Raw genomic sequence first — 24,388 nt, 5'->3', positions numbered from 1 at the left:
ATGTCTCCATTCAGAATGGGAGCTGAATGCAGAGGATATTGGAGATGGGAAAGCCAAAATTGTGAGGCTTATATCCGATGGTCGTTGGGCTGGATCGTTTTAATGAAACTTGTCATGATACATGAAAAATGAAACCTGCTGGAATTGGGAGTTTAAATTCATGAAAGGGTGCACTGGAGGAGATAGAAACTGATGCATCATCTGTGCATTCCAAATAAGGGGGAAAACATTTCAATTAGACCCAGGCTATTCAGAGCACAGGAAATCCGGAACTCTTGCTGGAAAACTCTCAAGGATGGGGGTCAGTTGAAATTTTCTCCAGTGATGGAATTTTGTAAGATTTTGGTTGCCAGGGAAGGCAGATGGAGTTCAGATACATGTCAGCAACGAATAGGAGAAAGTGGAAGGCTGAACAACCTCCTTCTGATGCTCTCTGCATGGGACAAATTTCAACAGACTCTTTGTATGCAGCTGTCGATTGACCAGAGATGTGCTTGACATTTTCATTGTTGTGTGTGAAACTGGGCACTGATCTGGGGACTATTACCTTCACTTCAGACTTCCTGTAGGAGATGGCAGTGGGACTTAATCTGAGATGGGGACCTCCCAGTGGGAACAGGCTGCTAAAAAGAACAGGCATGCTGCTTGATGTATGGAAATGTGTTCCTGATTTAGTGATCAACACCAACAAACAATTCTCACCGTGCTAGAAAAAGACGGCTTGATTAATGTGTTTGGATTGGTGAAGGCAGATAAGGATGCAAATGTGCTCAGCGTCTGTCCTGTGGAGAGAAACATCGCTAAACTACCTCGAGTCGAACTCAAATACTGGATTCATTTGAGAAGAAAAACAAACTTGGCTCAGATCAATGTTGCTTCTTAATTATTCTGCAACCAGGAAGTTTGGGGATATGACTTGATCCCATTAAAATGGAGGCTTCTGGCAAAATGTTCCAGGACAGATTCCACTCTGATACCTGAATAATCACATGAAAATGTATCCAGGTTTCCCCAGTTCTTGTGAAACAGGACACATCCAATAAGTAAATTCCTGATGTCAGTCTACTCAATCCTCAGTAAAGTGATGGACATGTTTGGCTGTGGGATCAAGTGCCACTTACTCACCATTCACCTCCTCACCAGTGACCAGTTTAGGTGTTACCTGGGCCACTTGGTTATTCAGCACATCTTTGCCTTTGTTCTCATGGGGACCAAAGAGCTGAATTCCAGAGATAAGCCAGAGAACTATGGGCTGGACAGATTTACACCAGTTGTAGATAAGAGGCTGGAGGGGATGCTGAGAGACAGGATCTACTTGCAGTTGGAAGGGGAGGCACTGATTAAAGATAGCACGGCTTCTTGCATGGGAACTTGAATCTTGTCACGTTAATTAAAATTTTGGAGGTGACCAGGAAAATTGCTGATGGCAGGACAACCCGTGTTTACCATGTGGAATTTATCAGCAAGGCCTTTGACAAGATCCAACATGGTCGGCTGAACTACATGGTGAATTTTCCATGGAATCAATTGGATACAGATTTGGGTTGATGATAAGAGGCAGAGGGACGTCGTGGAGGGTTCGAACACTGAACATCACAGCAAAGTACAGGCCCTTTGGCCCCCAATGTTATGCCATCCTGTATAAATAACTCAACAAGCTAAACCTTCGATGAGGAGTCACGTGATTCAGTAGTGGACGGTAGGGGAACTCCAGCCCTCTCCAGAAAAGTTAAAAAAAAGGTAGAGAAAAAACTAAGGCACTAACACAGAAAACATAACAAATTGAAAGTGAAAGTGTGGAGAAAATGGCAGCAAAGAAAGAAAAACCAAAAACAATGGAAGGAAAGAAGAAGGAAGGACGTCGGAAGAGGAAGGTGAAGGCCTTACCGGTCGAGGAAGCCCGCCATGGAGAGAGAAGCCTGTTCCCTGAGGTCAGTGGAAACCCCGAACTCAGGACTACAAAAATGGCTCATGGAGCCAAACAAAAGTGAGAATGCGCGATGCGCAAGACAAAAAAGAACACTGACGGGAGGGGGGACCAACTGAGGAGTAAATCTCCACAGTTGAAACAGACAAGTACAACACAACAGCAAGACTCTCAACAGGAAAACATAGAAAATAACGAGAACAAGAAGGAAGAGAATAAAAATAGGAAATCAAAGAAACAACAGATGACCAACCCAGAGAAAGAAGACCAACACCAAGACACTTTTAATAAAAATAAGGAGACCAAAAATACCCAACAAAATAAAATAAACAACCCAACAAGAAAACCAGAAGAGACAGAGGTAAAGGACACAGATCCTGGAGTGGACCCAGAAGAAGAAGAGGAAGAACACAGAGAAATGGAAGATGAAGGGAAGGGGAAGTACATGGATATATCTTTTTTAAAGAATATATGGAAATGGTAAAAGAATGGCAATCACAAGAATTCTGTGAAATAAAAAGAAGAATAAAAAGTACAGAAGAAAAAATGAATAGATTAGAGATGATCATGACAGATATAGGAAAACGAGTAGACAAGGTGGAAGAACGAGAAACAGCCATAGAAATGGAAGTAGATGACTTAAAAAAGAAATTAGAAGAATCTGACAAAAATGTTAAAGAAGCACAGGAGCTGTTAGCTCAGAAGATAGACATAATGGAAAATTATAATAGAAGAAACAATATAAAGATAGTGGGCCTTAAGGAAGATGAAGAAGGCAAAAATATGAAAGAATTTATAAAAGAATGGATCCCCAGGGTCCTAGGAAGACCAGAATTACAGGAAGAAATGGAAATAGAAAGGGCACACAGGACATTAACCCCTAAACCACAACCACAACAAAAACCAAGATCCATTCTAGTAAAATTCCTAAGATATACAACAAGAGAAAATATATTGGAGAAGGCAATGAAAAAAATAAAAGAAGACAAAAAAACCACTGGAATACAAAGGTCAAGAATTTTTTTTCTATCCAGATATAAGTTTTGAACTCCTGAAGAAGAGGAAGGAGTTTAATGCAGCAAAAATGATCCGATGGAATAAAGGTTATAAATTTATGTTAAAATACCCAGCGGTATTTAAAATACTTATCCCGGGGCAGCAAGGCAAACTATAATATATGTTCAGGTATCTTCTCCCCTATTTTATCTAGTTCTAATCTGGTCAAATCTGGTTTTTCCCTTGTTTGATAAAAATCTGATCGGAATCTTAATTGTGTGGCTCTATAATAATTCTTAAAGTTTGGTAGTTGTAAGCCTCCTTGTTTGTACCATTCTTTTAATTTATCTAGTGCTATCCTCAGTTTCCCCCCTTTCCATAAGAATTTCCTTATTATTTTCTTTAACTCCTTGAATAATTTCTCTGTTAGGTGAATTGGTAATGACTGAAATAGGTATTTTATCCTTGGGAAAATGTTCATTTTAATACAGTTTATCCTTCCTATCAGTATTAGTGGTAAGTCTTTCCAATGCTCTAAGTCGTCTTGTAATTTTTTGATTAATGGATGATAATTTAGTTTATATAGATGGCCGAGATTTTTATTTAGTTGTACACCTTGGTATCGCATTGCTTGTGTTTGCCATCTAAATGGTGATTCTTTCTTGAACTTTGTGAAATCCGCATTATTCATTGGCATTGCTTCACTTTTATTTGGTTGATCCTGAACCCCGATATTGCTCCACATTCCTTCAATTTCCTATGTAATTCTTTTATTGATATTTCTTGTTCTGTTAAGTATATTATAATGTCATCTGCAAATAGACTGATTTTTTTCTTCTCTTTTATTTTTATCCCTCTTATTTTATTTTCTGTTCTTATCAGTTCTGCTAGTGGTTCTATAGCTAATGCGAACAGTGAGGGAGATAGTGGACATCCCTGCCTTGTTGATCTGCTTAAGTTAAATTGTTTTGATATATATCCATTTACTGTCACTTCCGCCAATGGCCCCTTATATAATGCTTTAATCTAATTAATATATTTCTCTGGTAGGCTGAATTTTTGTAGTACTTTGAATAAATAATTCCATTCTACTCTGTCAAAGGCCTTCTCTGCGTCGAAAGCAACTGCTACTGTTGGAGTTTTATTTCCTTCTACTGCATGAATTAAGTTAATAAATTTACAGATATTGTCCGTTGTTCGTCTTTTTTTAATAAATCCAGTTTGGTCTAGATTTACTATTTTTGGTACATAGTCGGCCAATCTGTTTGCTAATAGTTTAGCTATTATCTTATAATCTGTGTTAAGTAGAGATATTGGTCTATATGACGCTGGTGCTAGTGGATCTTTCCCTGTCTTTGGTATTACTGTAATTATTGCTGTTTTGCATTAATCTGGTATGTTTTGTGTCTTATCAATCTGGTTGATTACTTCCAGGAGGGGAGGAATTAATAAGTCTTTAAATATTTTATAGAATTCTATTGGGAATCCATCCTCTCCTGGTGTTTTATTGTTCGGTAGTTTTTTAAATATCTCCTGTAATTCTTCTATTTCAAATGGTTTTATTAATTTATTTTGCTCCTCTGTTTGTAATTTCGGTAGTTCAATTTTAGTTAGAAATTCATCTATTTTGTCTTCTTTCCCTTTGTTTTCAGTTTGATATAGTTGCTAGTAGAATTCCCTGAAGTTTTCATTGATCTCCATTGGATTAAATGTAATTTGTTTGTCCTTTTTCCTTAATGCCAATACCATTCTTTTAGTTTGTTCTGTCTTAAGCTGCCACGCTAGAATTTTGTACAATTTTTTCCTAGCTCATAATATTTCTGTTTTGTCTTCATTATGTTCTTCTCCACCTTATATGTTTGTAGTGTTTCATATTTTATTTTTTTTTGTCTGCCAATTCTCTTCTTTTAGTTGTATCTTCCTTTATTGCTAATTCTTTTTCTATATTTGTTATTTCCCTTTCCAGCTGTTCTGTTTCCCGATTGTAGTCCTTCTTCATCTTAGTTATATAACTTATTATTTGCCCTCTGATTAACGCTTTCATTGTGTCCCATAGTATAAACTTATCTTTCACTGATGCCGTATTTATTTCAAAGTACATTTTAATTTGTCGTTCAATGAATTCTCTAAAATCCTGTCTTTTAAGTAGCATGGAGTTTAATCTCCATCTATACATTCTTGGTGGGATGTCCTCTAGCCCTATTGCCAATAACAGGGGTGAGTGGTCCGATAATAGTCTAGCTTTATATTCCGTTTTCCTAACTCTCCCTTGAATGTGGGCTGATAACAGGAATAGGTCTATCCTTGAGTATGTTTTGTGTCTACCCGAATAATATGAATATTCCTTTTCCTTTGGGTGTTGTTTCCTCCATAGATCCAAAAGTTGCATTTCTTGCATCGATTTAATTATAAATTTGGTTACTTTGTTCTTTCTGTTAGTTTTTTTTCCAGTTTTATCCATGTTTGAGTCCAAATTAAGGTTAAAATCTCCTCCTATTAGTATGTTCCCTTGCGTATCTGCTATCTTCTAAAAGATATCTTGCATAAATTTTTGATCTTCTTCATTAGGTGAGTATACATTGAGTAAATTCCAAAATTCTGAATAAATCTGACATTTTATCATTACATATCTCCCTGCTGGATCTATTATTTCCTCTTCTATTTTGATTGGTACATTTTTATTGATTAATATAGCTACTCCTCTGGCTTTTGAATTGTATGACGCTGCTGTTACATGTCCAATCCAATCTCTCTTTAATTTCTTGTGTTCCACTTCAGTTAGATGTGTTTCTTGTACGAATGCTATATCAATTTTTTCTTTTTTCAGTAAATTTAACAGTTTCTTCCTTTTGATTTGGTTATGTATTCCATTAATATTTAAAGTCATATAGTTCAACATAGTAATTTCATACTTTGTTTATCTTTCCTTTCCGTTTCCTCATCACCACCTTCCCTTCTTATCCATTTCTGCTTTTTTTTTGAACACATTATAAGACAACATTTCTAAAACAAAATATTTCCACTATTCTCAGATCTAAAATTCCTTTAACCCCAATAGTCTGTCCCCTTTCTGAGTTGCCCTTTGTCCCTTGTCAGGCAACCACATCTCCCCTCTCCATTTGGATTTGCGAATCCGCTCGCAAGTGTCAACTGATTTCGCAGTGACTGTTATTTTTCCCCACCCAGCCCCCCCAGAAAAGATTTTAATCTTCATATATAACAAAGGTCACTCTCTTAATTCCCTCCTTACTTCATTTCTTCCCTTTCTTTCCCTTCTTAGTTCTTACTTATACTCTATATTTTTTTATATATACATATATAGTTTGTTGTCATTTTTGTTCTTGTTACATCTCTTCATCTCTCTGTCTGTTTTGTAATTGTTCTGCAAATTTTCGTGCCTTTTCCGGATCCGAGAAATGGGATGAAAAATTGGTGCAATGTAGGAATTCACCGGTATTGAATCATCTGCTCAACATTTGGAAGAAGATTCATGTAGAAAGGAATAAAACAAATTACCAACTACCAAAACTAATATTGGTGGAAAATCAACTAATCCCTTTCACAATAGATAACCTTTCCTTTAGAGAATTGGAGAGAAAAGGGATCAAAAGAATAGAAAATTGTTTTTCGAGAAATAAATTATTATCCTTTGAACAAATGAAGGATAAATATAGTATAACTCACGATACAATGTTTGCATACCACCAACTGAAAACCTACTTGAAGGACAAATTGGGAAACAGTCTGAGGTTACCAGAAGGAAGCAATTTTGAATATGTGATTACAGACACAATGATAATTAAAAAATTTGTAACAAACATGTACATCAAACTGCAAGAAAAGGAGAACAAGAAAACAAATGGTAAACCTAAACAAAAATGGGAACAAGATCTAAACATAAAGATAAAGAATGAAACATGGGAAAAGCTACACTCCGGAACTATGAGAAATACAATAAACACGAGGTTACGCATGATACAATATAACTGGATACACAGGCTATACATCACACCTCAAAAGTTAAATAAATGGACCCAACAGTATCAGACAGATGTTTTTGCTGTAAAAAGGAAACGGGAACAACAATTCTTGCAATTTGGACATGTGAAAAAGTGAAAACATTTTGGGAAGATCTAAACCAGATATTGAATAAAATCACTAAAAGCAATGTACCAAAAAACCCAGAGATCTTCCTCCTAAGTAATATAAGAAATAAAGAATTTGGACTCGATGTGCATGGAGCACAAAAAAGATTTGTTATGATAGCCCTAGCTGTAGCAAAAAAGTGTATTATGTCAGCCTGGAAATGAGAAGACAAATTGAGAATGCAACAATGATATATAGAAATGAATAAATGTATTCTATTAGAAAAAATAACCTATAATTTAAGAAATAACATCACAATATTTGAACAAATATGGGAGCCATACATGAAATACAATAGAGAAATCCTACCATGGACTTCCACCACCTAAAATGACAGAAGGAGAAGACAATGAAAAGAACTGACTCAGTAAAATTTCTTGTTTAATTTTATTAAGTGACAACATTGTTTGACGGGTTTAATGTATCTTATAGATTGAACTTCAAATAAATGGGAAAGGGGGTGAGGGAGGGAGGGAAGGGAGGGAGGAAAAGGGGGGAGAAAATGACACTGTATATATTCAAGAAAAAAAAAGGTCTGTATGTATCTTGGTCAATATGGTTTATAGTGTGAAAAATAAAAAAATTTAAAAAAACAAGCTAAACCTTCCCTGCATCACACCCTCTATTTAGCTTGTGTCCAAGAGTCTTTTAAATGCCCCTATTCTATCAACCTCCCCCACTACCCTGGCAATGAATTCCAGGCACCCACTGCTCTTTGTGTCAAAACCTACCCCTGATGTCACCCTTAAAATTTCCTCCCCTCACCTTTATACCGATGTCCTCTGGTATTTGCTTCTGTCGTTCTGGGAAAAAGGTGCTGGCTCTCCATCCTATTGATGCCACTCGTAATCTTATAAAACTTTTATTCAGTCACCTCTCATCCTTCATCGCTCCAAAGCGAAAAACCCAAGATATGTTAACCTTGCCTCATAAAACTTGTTCTCCAATCCAGGCAACATCCCATACTCTCTCCACCCTCTCTTAAGCTTCCACATCCTTCCTACAATGAGACGACAAGGACTGAACACCATATCCCAAGTGTGGTCAAACCAGAGTCTTATAGTGATGCAACATTACCTCTCAACTCTTGAATTCAATCCCCCTACTAATAAAGGCCAGCACACCATAACCCTTCTTATGTTCCCTATCAACCTGCACCTTGGAAGATCTACAGATATGAACCACGAGGTCCCTCTGTTCTTCCACATTATTAAAAATCCTGCCATTAACCATTCATTCCGCCTTCAAGTCCAACATTACAAATTGCATCATTTCACACCACTGCCACTTCTCCGTACATCGCTGCATCCTGTATATATCCTTTTGTAACTTATCGTAACCGTCCACATTATCCACAACACCTCCAACCATTGGGTCATCTGCAAACATTCTAAACTAACCTTCTAATTCTTTGTCTAGGTCGTTTATAAAAATCATAAAAAGCAGAGATTCCAGAGAACTTCGCTGGTCACTGATCTCCAATCAAAATTCTGAATCCACAAAGATAAGTTTCCATGGCTCTCATGCCCCTTGACTTTTTGAATGAGTCTACCTTGGGTGACCTTGTCAATTGCCTTACTAAAATCCACAGACTCCGCATGAATTGCCCTGCCTTCATCAATTTCTATTGTTCCTTCCTCAAAAAAGTCAATTCGGTTCGTGATGCATGACCTGCCCTTCACAAAGTTCTCCTGATTATTCCAGAGCAGACTAGGCTTCCCTGAAGGCTTGGAAATGCTGTTCAGAAGAATCCTCTCCAATACTTTGCACACCACTGATGTCAGATTCACTGGATTCTCCCTATAACCTTCCTTAAACAAGGGTTTACATTTACCATTCTCCAATCCACTGTACCTTCTCTTTGGTCAGAGAGGATGTCAAGATTATTGTCAATGACCCAGCAATCTCATCCCTCACTTCCTGTCATAATCTGGGCTATATCTCGCCTAGTCACGGGAACATCAATCCTAGTGTTTTTACAAAGATTCTGCACGTTCTCTTTCTTACCCTCACCTTGCACCAGCACAGAAACTTGTTTTATATAGACCTCACATTATTTAAGATCCCCCTCTCTGCTGAACACTGAAGCAAACTACTCATTTAGGACCTCCTCTCTGCCTCCAGGCACACGTTGCCTCCTTTATCCTGAAGCAGCCCTACCTTCACTGGAGTCATCCTTCTGTTTTTTTTTTATGAGCATAGAAAGCCTTTTGGTTTTCCTTAATCCTTCTTGCCAAGACAGTCTCCTGCCTAACTTCTAGCTATCCTGAGTCCTTTCTTCAGTTCCTTTCTGGCTACCACATAATTCTCATGAACTCTTCCTGTCTTTTGCTTGCTAAACTTTATATAAGCCTCCTTCTTCCTCTAAACTCATTGTCTCACCTCTTTAGTCAAGCACACTTCCTTTTTCCTCTCATCTTTTCCCTGTCTCAATGGGACAAACGCATCCAGAACCCCACACGTGGACCCTAAACATCCTCCGCATTTCTTCTGTGCTTTTCTCTGAGAACAGTCACTGTCATTGAAATATACCCCACCATGAATTCTGTCGCCTTACCAGGCTTATCACCCAGGACTAGATCCAGAATGGCCTCTCCTCTAATCGGCTGGTTCACATACTGTGTCAGGAATCCTTCTTGGACACCCTTGACAAATTCTGCTCCAGCTCTTCCTTTTGCAGTAAGGAAGCCGCAGTCAATATGAGGGGCGTTGAAGTTTCCCATAGCGACAAGCCAGTTATTTCTGCACTGTTTCACAATCTGCCAGCTTATCTGCTCCACAATGTCCTAAGGGCTACACAAATATGAATATAATAGTTGAAATTTGTGGAACAAATTTAAGGCAAACATTTAGGGGGTTGACTATTACATACACAATACTTTCAACTGCAGTAAGTAACTGTGTCGCTTGAGGCGTCAGGAGCTCAGGTGTGGAGGCGGGTTGCTGGGATCGGGTTGTAAGTCCACATTGACAGCTTTGTCAGCTCAGATGGGCAGGCGGCTGGGACCAAGGTGACAGTCCGTGGTCTGAGCATCTGGAGCTGGGATGGGCAGGCTGGTAGCCGGGGTCTAGGCGAGAGTCCATTGTCGGGACATCAAGAGCTCCGATGGGTGGACAGACGGGGCCAGGAATACGGTGGGCTTGAATTTTACACACAAAATATACAAAAATTCGGATGTTTGGGCTAAAAACTGGTGGGTTGACTTTTACATGCTTTCGACTATTTCACACGTTTATCCAGAGTTTGGGGTACATAGACTATTTCCAACAGAGTGATTAACATAGAACAATACAGCACAGTACAGGCCCTTCGATCCTCGATGTTGTGTCGACCCATATATCCCTTCCTAATAACAAGTACTAAAACATTCTTACCCTATAACCCTCTATTTTTCTTTCATCCGTGTGTCTGCCAAAGAATGTCTTAAGCGTCCCAAATGTTTCAGCTTCCACCACCATCCCCGGCAAGGAATTTCTGGCACCCACAACTCTCTGTGTTTAAAAAAAATCTTACTCTGAACTTCCTCCCTTAAATTTGTACAGAAAGATGTCCTCTGGTGTTTGCTGATCCTGCCCAAGAAAACAGGTGCTGGCTTTCCACGCTATCTATTGCCTCTCACAATCTTGCAGACCTCTATCAAATCTCCTCTCATCTTTCTACCATCCAAAGAAAATTGTCCCAGCTCTGCTAAACTTGCCTCATAAGATTTGTTTCCCAATCCAGACAACAGCCTAATAAATCTCGTCTGCACCCTCTCCACAGCTTTCACATCCTTCCTATAATAGGGTGACCAGAACAAATAAGTGTGATCTTACTAAACATTTGTAGAATTGCAACATGACTTCTCTATTCCTGAATTCAATTCCCCGATTAATGAATCCAAGCATCCCATAGACTTTCTTAACTATCCAATCAATGTCTGTGGTGAGCTTGTGGGATGTATGCATTTGCATCCGTTCCTTCTGTTCATCTGCACTCTTAAGTAACCAACAATTAACCCTGTTCTCAGGTTTCTTTGTTCTTCCATTTTATTTATGTACAAGAGTTTGTTTCAGGCATGGCAGGTGAGCTCAGACCTGTATCATGCTCCTCCTATTCTATGTGGGAACTCAGGGATACTGTAAGTGTCCCTGGGGACTACGTGTGCAGGAAGTGTGTCCAGCTGCAGCTTCTGTTTGACCACATGACGGCACTGGGGTTGCGCGTGGACTCACTTTGGAGCATCTGGGATGCTGAGATGGTGGTGGATAGCACCTTTAGTGAATTGGTCACACTGCAGTTTCAGAGGGTAGAGAAAGATAGGGACTGGGTGACCAACAGTAATAGGAAGGAGCACAGGAGTCTTCTGTGGTCATCATCCTCCAAAAGAGATATGCCATTTTTGATATTGTTTGGGGAGATGACCCCCAGGATCATCAGTATCCAGGATCATGGTACCGTGAGTCATTCTGCTGTGCAAGAGAGCACGAAAAAGAGTGGAAGGGCAATAGTGATCCATTGGAAGGGGAATAGACTGAAGTTTCTGTGACTGCAACGGAACTCCCGGTCGGTCTGTTGCCTCCAGGTGCAAGGGTCAAGGACGTCTCGGAGCGGCTGCAGGACATTCTGAAAGGGTCAATTGTTGTGGTCCATATTGGTAATATCAATTAAGGGAAAAAAATGGGATGAGGTCCCATAAGATACATTTAGGGAGCTAGGAAATAAATTAAGGAGTAGGACCTCAGGGGTAATAATCTCTGTATTGTTACCAGTGCCACGAGCTAGCAAGAGTAGAAATAACAGGATAGTTTGAACAAATATGTGGCATGAACAGTGGTGTAGGAAAGAAGGTTTCAGATTCCTAAAACATTGGAATGGGTTGTGGGACAGGTGGGACTGGTACAAACTGGGCGGTCTACATCTGGGCAGGCCGGGACCAATGTTCTTGGGAGTTGGTTTGCTTCCACTGTTGGGGAAGGTTTAAACTTATGTTGCAGGGGGATGGGAACAAGCGCAGAGAGACAGAAGGGTGTAATATGAGGGTGGAAGCAAAAGATAGCAAGGTGAAAATCAAAAGTAGCAGTTGGGTAAACCCTGGGCAAAAATCAAAAACGGCCACTTCTCAACATAATGGGAAAAGGGATAAAAGTGTGGCAGAAGCAAGCCTGAAGCCTTTGTGTCTCAATGCAAGGAACATTCACAATAAGGTGGATGAATTGAATGTGGAGATAGCTATTAATGACTATGATTTAGTCGGGATCACAGAGACATGGCTTCAGGGGGATCGAGACTGGGAACTCAACATTCAGGGATATTCAGTATTCTGGAGGGTTGGACAGAAAGGAAAAGGAGATGGGGCAGTATTGTTGGTTTGAGGAGGTAAATGCAATAGAAAGGAAGGACATTAGCTTCGAGGATGTGGAATCGATATGCGTCGAGCGGAGAAGTACCAAGGGGCAGAACTCGCTAGTGGAAGTTGTGTACAGGCCACCTAACAGTAACAGTGAGGTGAGAGATGGCATTAACCATGAATTTGGTAGTGTGTGCAACAAAGGTACAACACTTATAATGGGTGACTTTAATCTACATGTAGATTGGGTGAACCAAATTGGTCAGGGTAACGAGGAAGAGGATTTCTTAGAATGTATGCGCGATTGTTGTCTAAACCAGGATGTGGAGGAACCAGCAAGAGGACAGGCCATTCTAGACTGGGTATTGAGTAATGTTAATTAGCAATCTTGTTGTGAGAAGCCCCTTGGCCAAGAGTGAGCACAATATAGTGGAATTCTTCATTAAGATGGAGAGTGACCGAGTGAATTCAGATACAAAGGTTCTGAACTTAAAGAAGGGCAACTTTGATGGTATGAGACGTAAATTGGCAAATGTACTTAAAGGATCAATGATGGAAATGCAATGGCGATCATTTAAAGATAGCTTGGCTGAAATACAACAATTATACATCCCAGTTTGGGAAAGAATAAGTCAAGGAAGGTGCTGCATCCATGGCTAAGGGAAATCAGAGAGGGAATCAAATCCAAAGAAGCAGCATATAAATTAACCAAAAGATAAACAATATTCCTGAGGACTGGGAGAAATTCAGAGTTCAACAGAGGAGGACAAAGGGATTCATGAGGAAAGGTCAAATGGATTATGAGAGAAAGGTGTCAGGGAACATAAAAAATGACTGTAAAAGCTTTTATTAGGACTTAAAGAGAAAGAGATTAGCTAAGACAAATGTGGCTAAGGGGATCAGGGGGTATGGGGAGAAGGTAGGTACTGGGTACTGAGTAGACAATCAGCCATGATCAAAATGAATGGTGGTGTAGGCTTGAAGGGCCAAATGGCCGACTCCTGCACCTAGTTTCTATATTTCTGGTACAGCTCAAAAACAGGATGTTAGGCCCTTCTCGTCTGTACCTGACTATTATTCTGCCTTGTTCCACTGACCTCCACCCAGACTATAACCCTCCATTACACTCATATAGATGTAAAGTACCTGTCCAAATTCTTAATTTTAATTATTTTTTTATTTTTCACACTGTGAACCATATCAACCATAATAACGTTTCTCATTAAATATACACAGTGGCATTTTCTCCCTTTTTTCCCCCTTTCCCTCCCTCCCCCCTTCCACCCCCCTCCAAAACCAATAAATATTCAACATATACGACACAATAAAACCATAAAACAGGGGTGTCAAACTCAAATTCACGGAGGGCCAAAATTAAAAACTTGGACTAAGTCGAAGGCCGAACTAAATATTTATTGAAAATTTTCAACAACATCTGCAGGTTTTCTCTTCTTTCAACATATGTAATGTTAAACTTTTTCTTATTAAAATAAATGTTTAATAATAGTTTTGGATAAACTCTTTCCAGAAGCATGAACAAATGAGAAATAAAATATTCAATAAATAATATTTCTCTATAGCGGATTTGTCAAATGTTGCTAGTGGCTGTCGAATAGTAAAATCTGAGGGCTATGGAGAATGTGGGAGAATAACATGATTCCTGAAACAATCAAATGGGTGACTGATTGTGGGCATGAACTCTAGCAGGGTTATTTGCCATGCCCTTTTTCCATTGGTACAGATATCCTTTGATTTACACACTTTTCAAGTTTTATGCCTAATGAGCTTGTATCCAGGTGCAGGACCATTTTTAACCAGGAATATATTTATAACTGTGACATGAAACAATTGGAAGATCATTTTATCCTGAGATTAAAATTCATAATACTTACTCAGGCCTGTGTGCGGGAGGGCGGGGTTTGCGGGCGATCAGGTTGGACAACGACAGTGCGGGGGCATCGGCTCTCGCTGCAGGGCGGCATCTTGGCGGATCAGCAGCCCCGTCACCGTGAGTCGCGGGTCGTCCTGCGGCAGGGAGGGGGAGTGGGCAACGGTCCTGGCGAGGTCAGGCCCGAGGCCTCCGGTTCCGGGCGCTGGGAAGCGGCCTTGGCTTCCCCTGACATCGGCCAGGCCCCAAAACCAGAGTCCACGGTGAGACCCTGCAACGTAAACAGAGGAAGTGAGGGCGATTAGCGGGCTGACGCCAATGCATTCTGGGATTTATAGTATTAGCTGTGCATGCGCTATACTGGCGCGGCGGCCAGCGGGCCACCTCTAATACATTTTTGAAATGATCTTGCGGGCCAAATATAATTATATCGCAGTCCAAATTTGGCCCGCGGGCCAGAGTTTGACATGTGTTCCATAAAACAATGTCTTCACACAAAGGAAAATGAACAAGAAAAATGTGTCTTCTACTTTTACACACTCAATCTAATAGTTTTTATCATCTTATCATTTTAGGAGATGGAGGTCCGCGGCAAGCTCTCTCTGGTTTGTATCTAACCCACCTTCAGTTCAAAAAAGCCTATTTACATTAACTATATGCCTCATAATTTTAAATACCTCGATCAAATCTCCCCTCATTCTTCTCTGCTCCAGGGAATAAATTCCTAACCTCTTTAACCTTTCCCTGTTACTCAGTTCCTGCTTATGTTAACATCCAAGTAAATCTTCTCTGCACATTTTCAATCGTATTGATATCTTTCTGTCGTTCGGTGACCAAAACTGCACACAGTACTTCAAACTTGCCCTCACCAATCTCAATACAACTCGAAAATGACATCCCAAATCCTATATTCAATACTTAGATTTATAAAGGCCAATATGACAAAAGCTCTCTTTGCAACATTTTTCCACGTGTGACACACTTTCAGAAAATTATGTATCTGTATTCCCAGATCCCTCTGTTCGATCACATTCTTCAGTGCCCTATTATTTACCATGTATGCCGTTTCTCAGTTGTCCCTTGAAAATTCATCGGGGTGGCATGGTTAGTGTAGGGGTGTCGCCCTTAGTGTAACAGTTAGGGGACAACACCATTAGATCAACACTGTTACAGCTCCAGGGATCTGGACCAGTGATTGAATTCTATGTTGTGTGTAAGGAGTATGTACGTTCTCCCCATGTCTGAGTCAGTTTTCCCGGGTCCCCGTTTTCCTCCCAACTTTCAAAACTTACCATGAGTTGTAGGTCAATTGGGGGTAATTGGGCAGCATGGGCTTATGGGCCAAAAGGGCCTGTTACCATGCTGTATGTCGAAATTAAATTAAAATGCAACACCTCACGCTTGTCTGCATTAAACTCCATCTGCCATTTTTCAGCCCATTTCAGCTGGTCCAGATCCCTCTGCAAATTTGAAAGCTTTCCTCGTTGTCCACAACACCTCCAAGTTTGCTGATCTAATTCACCACATTACCTTTGCTATAGATAACAAACAATAATGGTCACAGAGCCAGTCCCTGAGGTACATCACTAGTCACAGGCCTCCATTCTAAGAAGCAATCAATCATCCACTACCACTCTCTGCCTTCTCCTGTATAGCCAATCTTGAATCCTGTTTACTCCCTCACCATGAATATTAAGTGTCTGAACCTTCCTGACTAACCTGCCATGTGGGACCTTGTAAAAGGCCTTAACTAAATTCCATGGAGATAACATCCACAGCCTTACCTTCATCAACTTTTCTGCTCAAAAAACTCTGAAACATTGGTTAAACGTGACCTTCCACAAACAAAGCCATGTTGACGATCCCTAACCAGTCCCTCACTATCCAAATACTTGTATATCCGATCTCTTAGAACACCTTTCAGTCATTTACCTACTACTGATGTCAGGCTCTCACCAGCTGATGATTTTCACGGTCACTTTTGGAACTTCCTTTAAACAACGGAACAACATGAGCTACCCTCCAATGATCCGGCTCCACACACGTGGCTGAGGACATTTTAAATATTTCTGCCAGAGCTCCTGCAATTTCTACACTAGCCTCCCTCAAGGCCCAAGGGAATATCTTGTCAACCATGGGGATCAATCCATCCTTATTTGCTTTACAACAGGAAGCACCACCTCCTCTTAACTCTGCTTGTTTGCCTATTTCCCTGGATTCTGTGCCAGTTTCCTGATTCAATAGTGATACAAAATGCCTATTTAAGACCTCCCCATCTCTTCTGGCTGCATGTATAGCTGATCAATCTGATCTTCAAGGGGACCAATTGTGACCCTACTTTCCTTTTGCATTTAGTAAAGCTGTAGAAACCTTAAGGATTTTCCATCTCATTGTTTGCCAAAGCAACCTCATGTCTTCTTTTAGTCTTCCTGATTTCTTTCTTTTTTCTTGCATTTATCATACTTCTCAAGAACTTCATTTACTCCGTGTTGTCTATACCTGTTATTTATCTCTCTCTTCCTCCAAACCAGATCCCCAGTATCCCTCATAAACCAAGGTTTCATATGCCTGTTAAGTTTGCTTTTAATCCTGACAGGAACATACAAACAATGTGCTCTCAAAGTTTCACTTTTAAAGGTCTTATACTTACCTTGCACATCTTTGCCAGAAAACAACTTATCCCAATCTACATGTTCTAGATCTTTTCTCATTTCCTCAAAATTGGTCTTGCTCCAATTTACAATCTCAACTCGAGGCCCAGACCTATCCTTCTCCATAATTAACTTGCGATGCATAACATTATGATCATTGGTCTCAAAATATTACCCTGCACATATTTCTGTCACCTGTCTAGTCTCGTTCCCTAATAGGAGATTCAATATTGCATTCTCTCTAGTTGATACCTCTGTATATTAATTGAGAAAACTTTCCTCAACACATTTGACAATCTTCAAGCCATCCAGCTCTTTTACAGTAATGGGAGCCCCAGTCAATATGTGGACAGTTAAAATCTCCTCCTATCACACCTTTATGTTTCCTGCAGCTGTCTGCTATCTCTCTACACATTTGCTCTTCCAATTCTCGTTGAGTATTGGGCAGTCTATAATATAACTCCATGAGGGTGGTCATACCTTTCCCAGACCTCAGCTTGACCCATATAGCCTCAGGAGAGGAGTCTTCTGTTCTGTCCTGTCTGAGCACATCTGTGCTATTTTCCTTGATGAGCAATGCTCCTCTTCCCCCTTTCATCCCCCTGTTCTATCAATAGAAGCCCAGAACATTGAGCTGTCAGTCCTGCCCCTTATGCAGTCAAATTTCACAAATGGGCACAATGTCATAATCCACATGCCAATCTTTGCTCTAAGCTCGTCTGCCTTTCCAATAATACTTCTGCATAGAAATAGATGCACTTGAAAACTCTGACATTTCCTGTAATCTTGAATCTTCAGTCCATCTCTTTCCTCCTTCACTCCCATATCTGATCTGGCATCCTGGTTCCCATCGTCCTGCTAATCTAGTTCAAGTGAGATGGGGGTTAATACCTCCAAGTAACGTTAGTGAGACAGCAGAAATATTAAATCATCAGGTCAGTGTTTTCTGAGATTGGATGATTAGGTGAGCATGTTAAGAACAGAACAATAAAGGGATCAGTGTTTTTTGGAAAAATAGCTGTGAATTCTGATGTTTGGTAACTGCTTTTAATATTTCAAATTTCATGAAGTTTGGAGCAATTCCCTTCGATGAGATACAGAAAATGTATTTCCTACATTCAGGAAGGTAGAGCAGGAAGTCTGCAATCACAGGCCACTTGGCTGAACATCTGCCATCAGTAAAATATTCACAAGAAACAGAAGTAGGCCATTCAGCCCATCACATCTGTTCCGCAACTCCACACCGAGCTAAACCTTTCTCGCGTCTAGTTCCAATTTCCGGCCTTTTCCCCATTAACCTTGATACTCTGACTAATTAGATACTTCCTTTAACTCCTCCAATGATCGGGCCTCCACGACTTTATGTGGCAATGAATCCCACAAATCCACAACCCCCTGGCTAAGGAAATTTCTCCTCCTCTCTGTTTTAAATGGGTTCCTTCTAATTCTAAGACTGTGTCCTCTTGTCCTCCAAGGGAAATATTTATTCACTTCTACTCTGTCCAATCCTTTCAGCTTTCAAAATGTTTCTGCGAGATCCCTTCTTATTCTTCTATTCTCCAATGAATACAGTCCAAGAGCTGCTAAGCGCTCCTCATGTGTTAGCCCTTGCATTCCAGGAATCATCCTGGTAAATCTTCTCCGTACTCTCTCCAACATCATTACATCCCTGCGAGAGCAGACTGGAGAATCCAGCAGTAAACCTACATAATCACAGAAAGAACACACAACCCCTGCTTGGAATTCTTTGAATACGTGACATGAGTTGCAGAGAATGGGTAGCCGGTGGATGTACTCTACTCAGATTGCAGAAGACAAGGATCATTTAAATTTAAATATACAGCACAGGAACAGGCTATTTCAGTCCACGGGTCCAATTTACACCCAATTAACCGACACCAGTGGTAAGTTTTTAATGGTGGGAGGAAACTGGAGACCCTGGGAAAAATCCACACAGACTCCGAGAGAACGTACAAACGCCTTAACGACAGCGCGGGATGACAACCCTGGTCTTGATTGTTGGCGCTGTAAAGGCATTGCACTAACTGCTACGCCAACCGTGCTGCCCAGTTACCTCCTTAGCCCTGAGCTTCATTTTTCTGCAATAGCCCTCAAAGGCCTTTACAGAAAAATAAAGCTCAGGGATCAGGAGGTAACATCTTGACATGGAGAGAAGGGCTGGGTAGTAACGGGAAGCAGGGTGTCAACATTCTTGGGTCTTTTTTGATTGGAAAAATGTACTGAGTGAGGTGCCACAAGAAGAGTGCTGGGCCTTCAACCTGCTAATATAAATATAATCAATGCTTGGGCAAAGGTTCTGAAGGCACAGTTGCTTGATGATCGGATCGAAAGTCGATGCTGAAGACAAAAAGGATAGAGGTGGGTTAAGTGAGGGTGTAAAAATCTGGCAAAGGATGTTAGAAAATCTGCAATGGTCCATTTCAGAAACTGAAAATGCCAAGAGTGAGAGATTGCAGGGGTCAGAGGTGAAGAGAGATCTGGGTAACCATTTGCACAGATTACAAAAGGCTGGTATATAACCACAGCAATAATGAAAGCTCACAGATTGTTGTTGTTTGCAGACCGAGGAAATGATGACGTAGGTGGGAGAGCTATGAATCAGTAGTAGAGAGCAGCCATTCTCAAACTTTTTAAACTATGGCCCCCTTAGGACTCTGACAGAAGTCTATGGGCTCCCTTTCCTGTGAAACAGTCAAGTTTAGTTGGTTTCCTCATATATCTCTCCTACTGACTGCATAAAAAAAACTCATATTTTATGATTTCAGACCGTGACACCCCCCCCCCCCCCACCCACCCCACCCCATACTTAAATGTGCTGTGACTTCCAAGAGTCTATATGGGCCCTTGTAAGAATGGCTGGTATAGAACACTGGTAAATATCCATGCAAATTACTGTGCACAATACTTTTTCCTTATTCAATCAGAGAAGCAGTTCAGAGAAGGTTTACTCAAAAGCAACCTGGACTGGACAAATTTTCTTAGAACGATAGAACCATAGAACAATAAAGCACCAAAACAGGCCCTTTGGCCCTTCTAGTCTGTGCCGAACTATTTCCTGCCTGGTCCAACTGACTTGCATCCAGAACATATCCCTCCCTACTCCTCCTGTTCTTGGATCCATCTAAATTTTTCTTAAATCTCAGAAATTAAACTGCACAGAATGCTCCAAATTTGGCATCATCAATATCTTATGAAACTTCATCATAACCTCTCAACCACTGTACTCAGTGCTTTGATTTACGAAGGCCAATGTGCCAAAAGCTCTCTTTACATTCCTATCCACCTCTGATGCCACATTCAGTGAATTATTTAGCTGTATTCCCAGATCCTTCTGTTCTTCTGTACTCCTCAGTGTCCTACCATTTACAGTGCATGTCCTGCCTTGGTTTGTCTTTCCAAAGTGCAACACCTCACATTGGTCTGCATGTCATTCCATCTGCCATTTTGCAGCCTATTTTTCCAGCTGGTTCAGTTCCCTCTGCAAGCTTTGAAAGCTCTCCTCACTATCCACTCCACCTCCAGTCTTTGTGTCATGTGCAAGTTTACTCATCCAATTTACCACATTATCGTTCCAAAGACCAGATCATTGATAGAGATGACAATGAAAAGTGGATCCAGCACCGATTCTTGAGGCACACCACTAGGCACAGGCCTCCAGTCAGAGAGACAGCTGTTCACTACCATTCTCTGGCTTCTTCCATAAAGCCAATGTCTAACCCAATTTACTACCTCACCATGAACACCCAGCAATTAAACCTTCCTCACTATCCTCCCATGTGGGTCCTTGTCAAAGGCCTTGCTAAATTCCATGTAGACAACATCCACGGCCTTCATCAATTTTGCTGTTAACCTCCTCAAAAAACTCGAGATTAAACACGACCTTCCATGCACAAAGCCATGTGGACAATCCCTCATCAGTCCCTGTCAATCTAAATCCTTGTATCCAAATACATGTTAGGCTTACATTTGCTGGAATCTAGAAGAATGGGATGAATTGATTGAAATGTCTAAAATCCTGAGGGATAATGGCAGGGTGATGTGGGAGATTCTGGAACTAGGGATCAGTGCTTAAAAGTAAAGGATTGCCAAATTAAAACAGAGATCAGGTCTTTGGAATGATATCCTTCCAGGACAATGGAAGCACGGTGTTTGGATATTTGTGAAGGCAGAGGGAGGTGGGTACCTGAAAAGCAAGGGATGAATAGTGGAATTGCGGAGTTGAGCTTAGAGTGAGATCAGTCGTGATCCCATGGATGGCTGAGTAAGCTCAAGGGGCAAAGTGTTCAGCTCACTCTCCCAACCTGGGCAACATTGTCAGAGAGCCAGCAAGAAATGTGATGGGGAATTTGAAGAACGCTTGTCCCCAAGCACCTGAGATGGAGGAACTTGTTGCTACAGGAGATGGCTGAAGAGAATGATGGAGATGTATTTAAGGGGAAACTAACAGGGCCTGTGTGATGAATCTGTGTCATGCTGTCAGTCTTTCACTGTGCTTAGTCTTCTTTACTGACATTAGACGTGTATTATCTCTACCACTAAAGACTCTCCCCTTGGTTATAACTGTGTTTGCACCCATTATCATTCCTTATTGTATTACTTAGTTTCTACTAATAAAAGCCATGATTTCCGGTGAACTACACAGCCTTTGTCCTCTTCATTAACTGGCATTCAGTCTGAAGGAGAGGTACAGCGACTGATAACACAACAGGACTTAGTGTGGGCTATCAGCAAGTGTACAGCAAGGATTCACGTCTCAGACACTGGAAAATTGAATGTGGAAAATGTGAGCTCGTCCACTTTGGAAACAAAAATACAAATTCAGAGTATTGTTTACAAAGTGAGAGAACGAAAGGTCAGAGGGATGTGGGTGCTCTTGCACAAGAATCACTGAAGTTAAAATGCAGGTGAGACAGTGATTATTGGAAGAAGATTTGAGTAGAGGAGCAGAGGAAAGTTGCTCCAATTTTTGAGAGCCCTTCTGACACAATATTTGGAATAAGGATTACAGCTCTGAAGGAAGGATCAACGTGATTGAGGGAGTGCAGGGATTGAGTTCTGGGATGTGGGCTTGTTGTATGTTAAGCATGAAGCAGGCTGCTTCTCTGCTTTCCAGAGTTTGGAACAGGGTGTGTGACCTCATTAAAATATCTGATATTAGTGAGAGACTTGGCAGGATAAATTTTGAGGTGATGTTTCTGCTGGTGGGGTGTCGAGAACCAAGGTTCATAGTCACATAGTTCTATCACCGAGAAGATGAGAATGTCTTCACCCAGAGTGGAGTGAATCTGTGAAATTCTTGAAATTCTGGATCCAGAGTCAGTCCCTGACTCCATTTGAGGCTGCAATAAATGGACTTTGAGACATGAATGTTTCAACAGATGTGAGTTTATGCCTAGAAATGGCCCTGAGGTCAAATGTGAACAATGATCTCACTGATTGATGGAGAGAGTATGTGGGGCTGGATGGGCTTCTCCTCTCTCTGTCTCTCATGTTTTTGTATTTCCCACTGTCCTGGATCAACTGGTTCCACGGTGAGAGCTGAGGATGTAACAGAGTTGTCCTGGGGACCTCCAACAACATGTATGGATTCTGCCTGTATCAATTTCACCTTCACCAGTGAGGTCACAGCCAGCTTGTGTCAATGGCAGTGGGTTGAGGTCCCACTCCAGTGACTGGAGCCCTTTCTGCAGTCTGGCCCTCCCAGCACAGGACTGAAGGTGGTCTGCCCATCTGAAGAAGCAGTGAACTGAGAGCATGCCTGTCATGTGAAGTGGATGTAGGTTTTGGAAATTTTCCATCATCCTTGCCAACATCGATCCCTCAACCAGCATCACTGAAATAGCTTGTCTGCTCTCTTTATTTCTTTGATGTTCAGAAACTTGCTTTGTACAATTTGGGTCCCAGCGTCCCTCCAAGACAACAGTCACTCCACTTCAAAAAGTACTTTGCTGTCTGTGATCAAGCCCTGATTTAACATAGAACGATATAGCACAGTACAGGGCCTTTTCCCACCTCATATCTGTAATCCACAATCTTTCTTTTGAAGTCTTTCAAATGTTCTGATGGTACCAGTCTCCATTCCAGACACACACCACTCTGTGTGTAAAAATAAAGGCCCCTGATGTTTCTTCTAAATTTTCCCCTCTCTCAGGGGGATATTTGTACACTGAACATTGCCTCTCAATTCCTGTCTATTGCGAGGTATTCATATACTCACTGGTATCTCTCATTTATTTTTTCTTGGAGATATCTGTACACTGACCGATGTCTCTCTTTGTCACTCACGGGAAGATCTGTACACAGTCCCTCTCTCTCGGGGGGATATCGGACACTGACTGGTGTATCTCAGTCCTTCTCTCTGGGGGGTGGGGGTGGTGGGCATATCTGAACACTGTCCAGTGTCTCTCAGTTCATCTCTCTCAGGGGGATATCAGAACACTGACCTGTGTCTCTCAGTACCTCTCCTTCAGGGGATATCAGAACACTGACCTGTGTCTCTCTGTCCTTCTCTCTGGGGGTTGGGGGTTGAGGGGATATCTGAACACTGACCAGTCCCTCTCTCTCAGGGGTATATGAGTGAATTGAAAAGTATGATAGATCTTTAATCCGGATCTTATCATGACCACTGGCCTGCACCTGTTGCACAGACAAACATCTTTTGGGGAACTGAAATCTCTGCTGGGGGCGGGGACAGGAAGCTGCCCCTCTGGTTTCAGTGGGTGGGAGCCTGTTCAAGCCGCGGTTCCCTCTCTCCCTCTCACTGGCCCCTTCCCCATTTAAACAGCGCTCACTGCAGCTCCCGACAAAGCCGGTCTGAGCTGAAGCCGCCGATCTGTGGAGTGTCCAAGTCTGGCTCAGTGCGCGGGGCGATGGGGATCGCTCCTTATCTCTTTCTCTTTCTGTCCTGTCTGGCAGGTGGGTGCCCCGTGTCTTCACCCAGCCCGGCCGGGCCCGGCTGCTTCTCGGAGACTCTCTCGCCGTTGAACCGATCATTAAAATCCACTCTTTTCTCTTTTACTGACAGGCGTGCGGTCCGACGTCGTCCTGACACAGGTCGCGTCAGCGGTGAAGAAGCCCGGGGAGTCCTACAGACTGACCTGTGAGACCAGAGGGTTCGATCTCAGCAGCAACTCCATGCACTGGGTGAAACAGGTCTCCGGGAAAGGGCTGGAATGGTTGGTGTGGTATTATAGCGAAAGTTACAAGTATTACGCGCCTGGAATCCAAGACAGATTCACCGCTTCCAAGCGAAGTAACAACTTCTACCTACAAATGAACAAGCTGAAAGTGGAAGACACGGCCACCTATTACTGTGCGAGAGACACGGCGAGAGGAAGCGGGGCTGGACCGCTGCAAAAACCCAGCGAGAGCGCCTGCCCTCAGGGCGCTGAGTGAGAGGGCAGCAGTGATCACCACAGGGATTCCCGGC

The 24,388-nt window shown here is 41.6% G+C and overlaps 2 protein-coding genes across 10 annotated transcripts in view; one reads left to right on the top strand and one right to left on the bottom strand.

Moving 5' to 3' along the window:
* Positions 1–24,388, bottom strand: part of LOC138764652 (uncharacterized) — a 230,124-nt gene that overhangs the window by 156,070 nt on the left and 49,666 nt on the right. For 8 of the 9 annotated variants that reach the window (XR_011358251.1, XR_011358247.1, XR_011358249.1 and 5 more), the window contains one exon: positions 14,292–14,558. The gene's annotated coding sequence lies outside the window, so the exon portion shown is untranslated. Of the gene's footprint in view, positions 1–7,470; positions 9,863–14,291; positions 14,559–24,388 lie in introns of those variants that run through there. The other variant, XR_011358255.1, reaches the window with a different exon arrangement.
* The window catches only part of LOC138765494 (immunoglobulin mu heavy chain-like), a 39,144-nt gene continuing 38,494 nt past the window's right edge, over positions 23,739–24,388 (top strand). Inside the window, exons 1-2 of the mRNA XM_069942523.1 lie at positions 23,739–23,874; positions 23,984–24,350. Of these exons, the coding sequence (XP_069798624.1) occupies positions 23,829–23,874; positions 23,984–24,350 (413 nt within the window). The 5' untranslated portion in view covers positions 23,739–23,828. The remainder of the gene's footprint in view (positions 23,875–23,983; positions 24,351–24,388) is intronic.

The sequence above is a fragment of the Narcine bancroftii genome, chromosome 5 (assembly GCF_036971445.1).
Source record: "Narcine bancroftii isolate sNarBan1 chromosome 5, sNarBan1.hap1, whole genome shotgun sequence".
Taxonomy (NCBI): domain Eukaryota; kingdom Metazoa; phylum Chordata; class Chondrichthyes; order Torpediniformes; family Narcinidae; genus Narcine; species Narcine bancroftii.
This window is presented reverse-complemented; position numbering and strand designations above follow the sequence as displayed.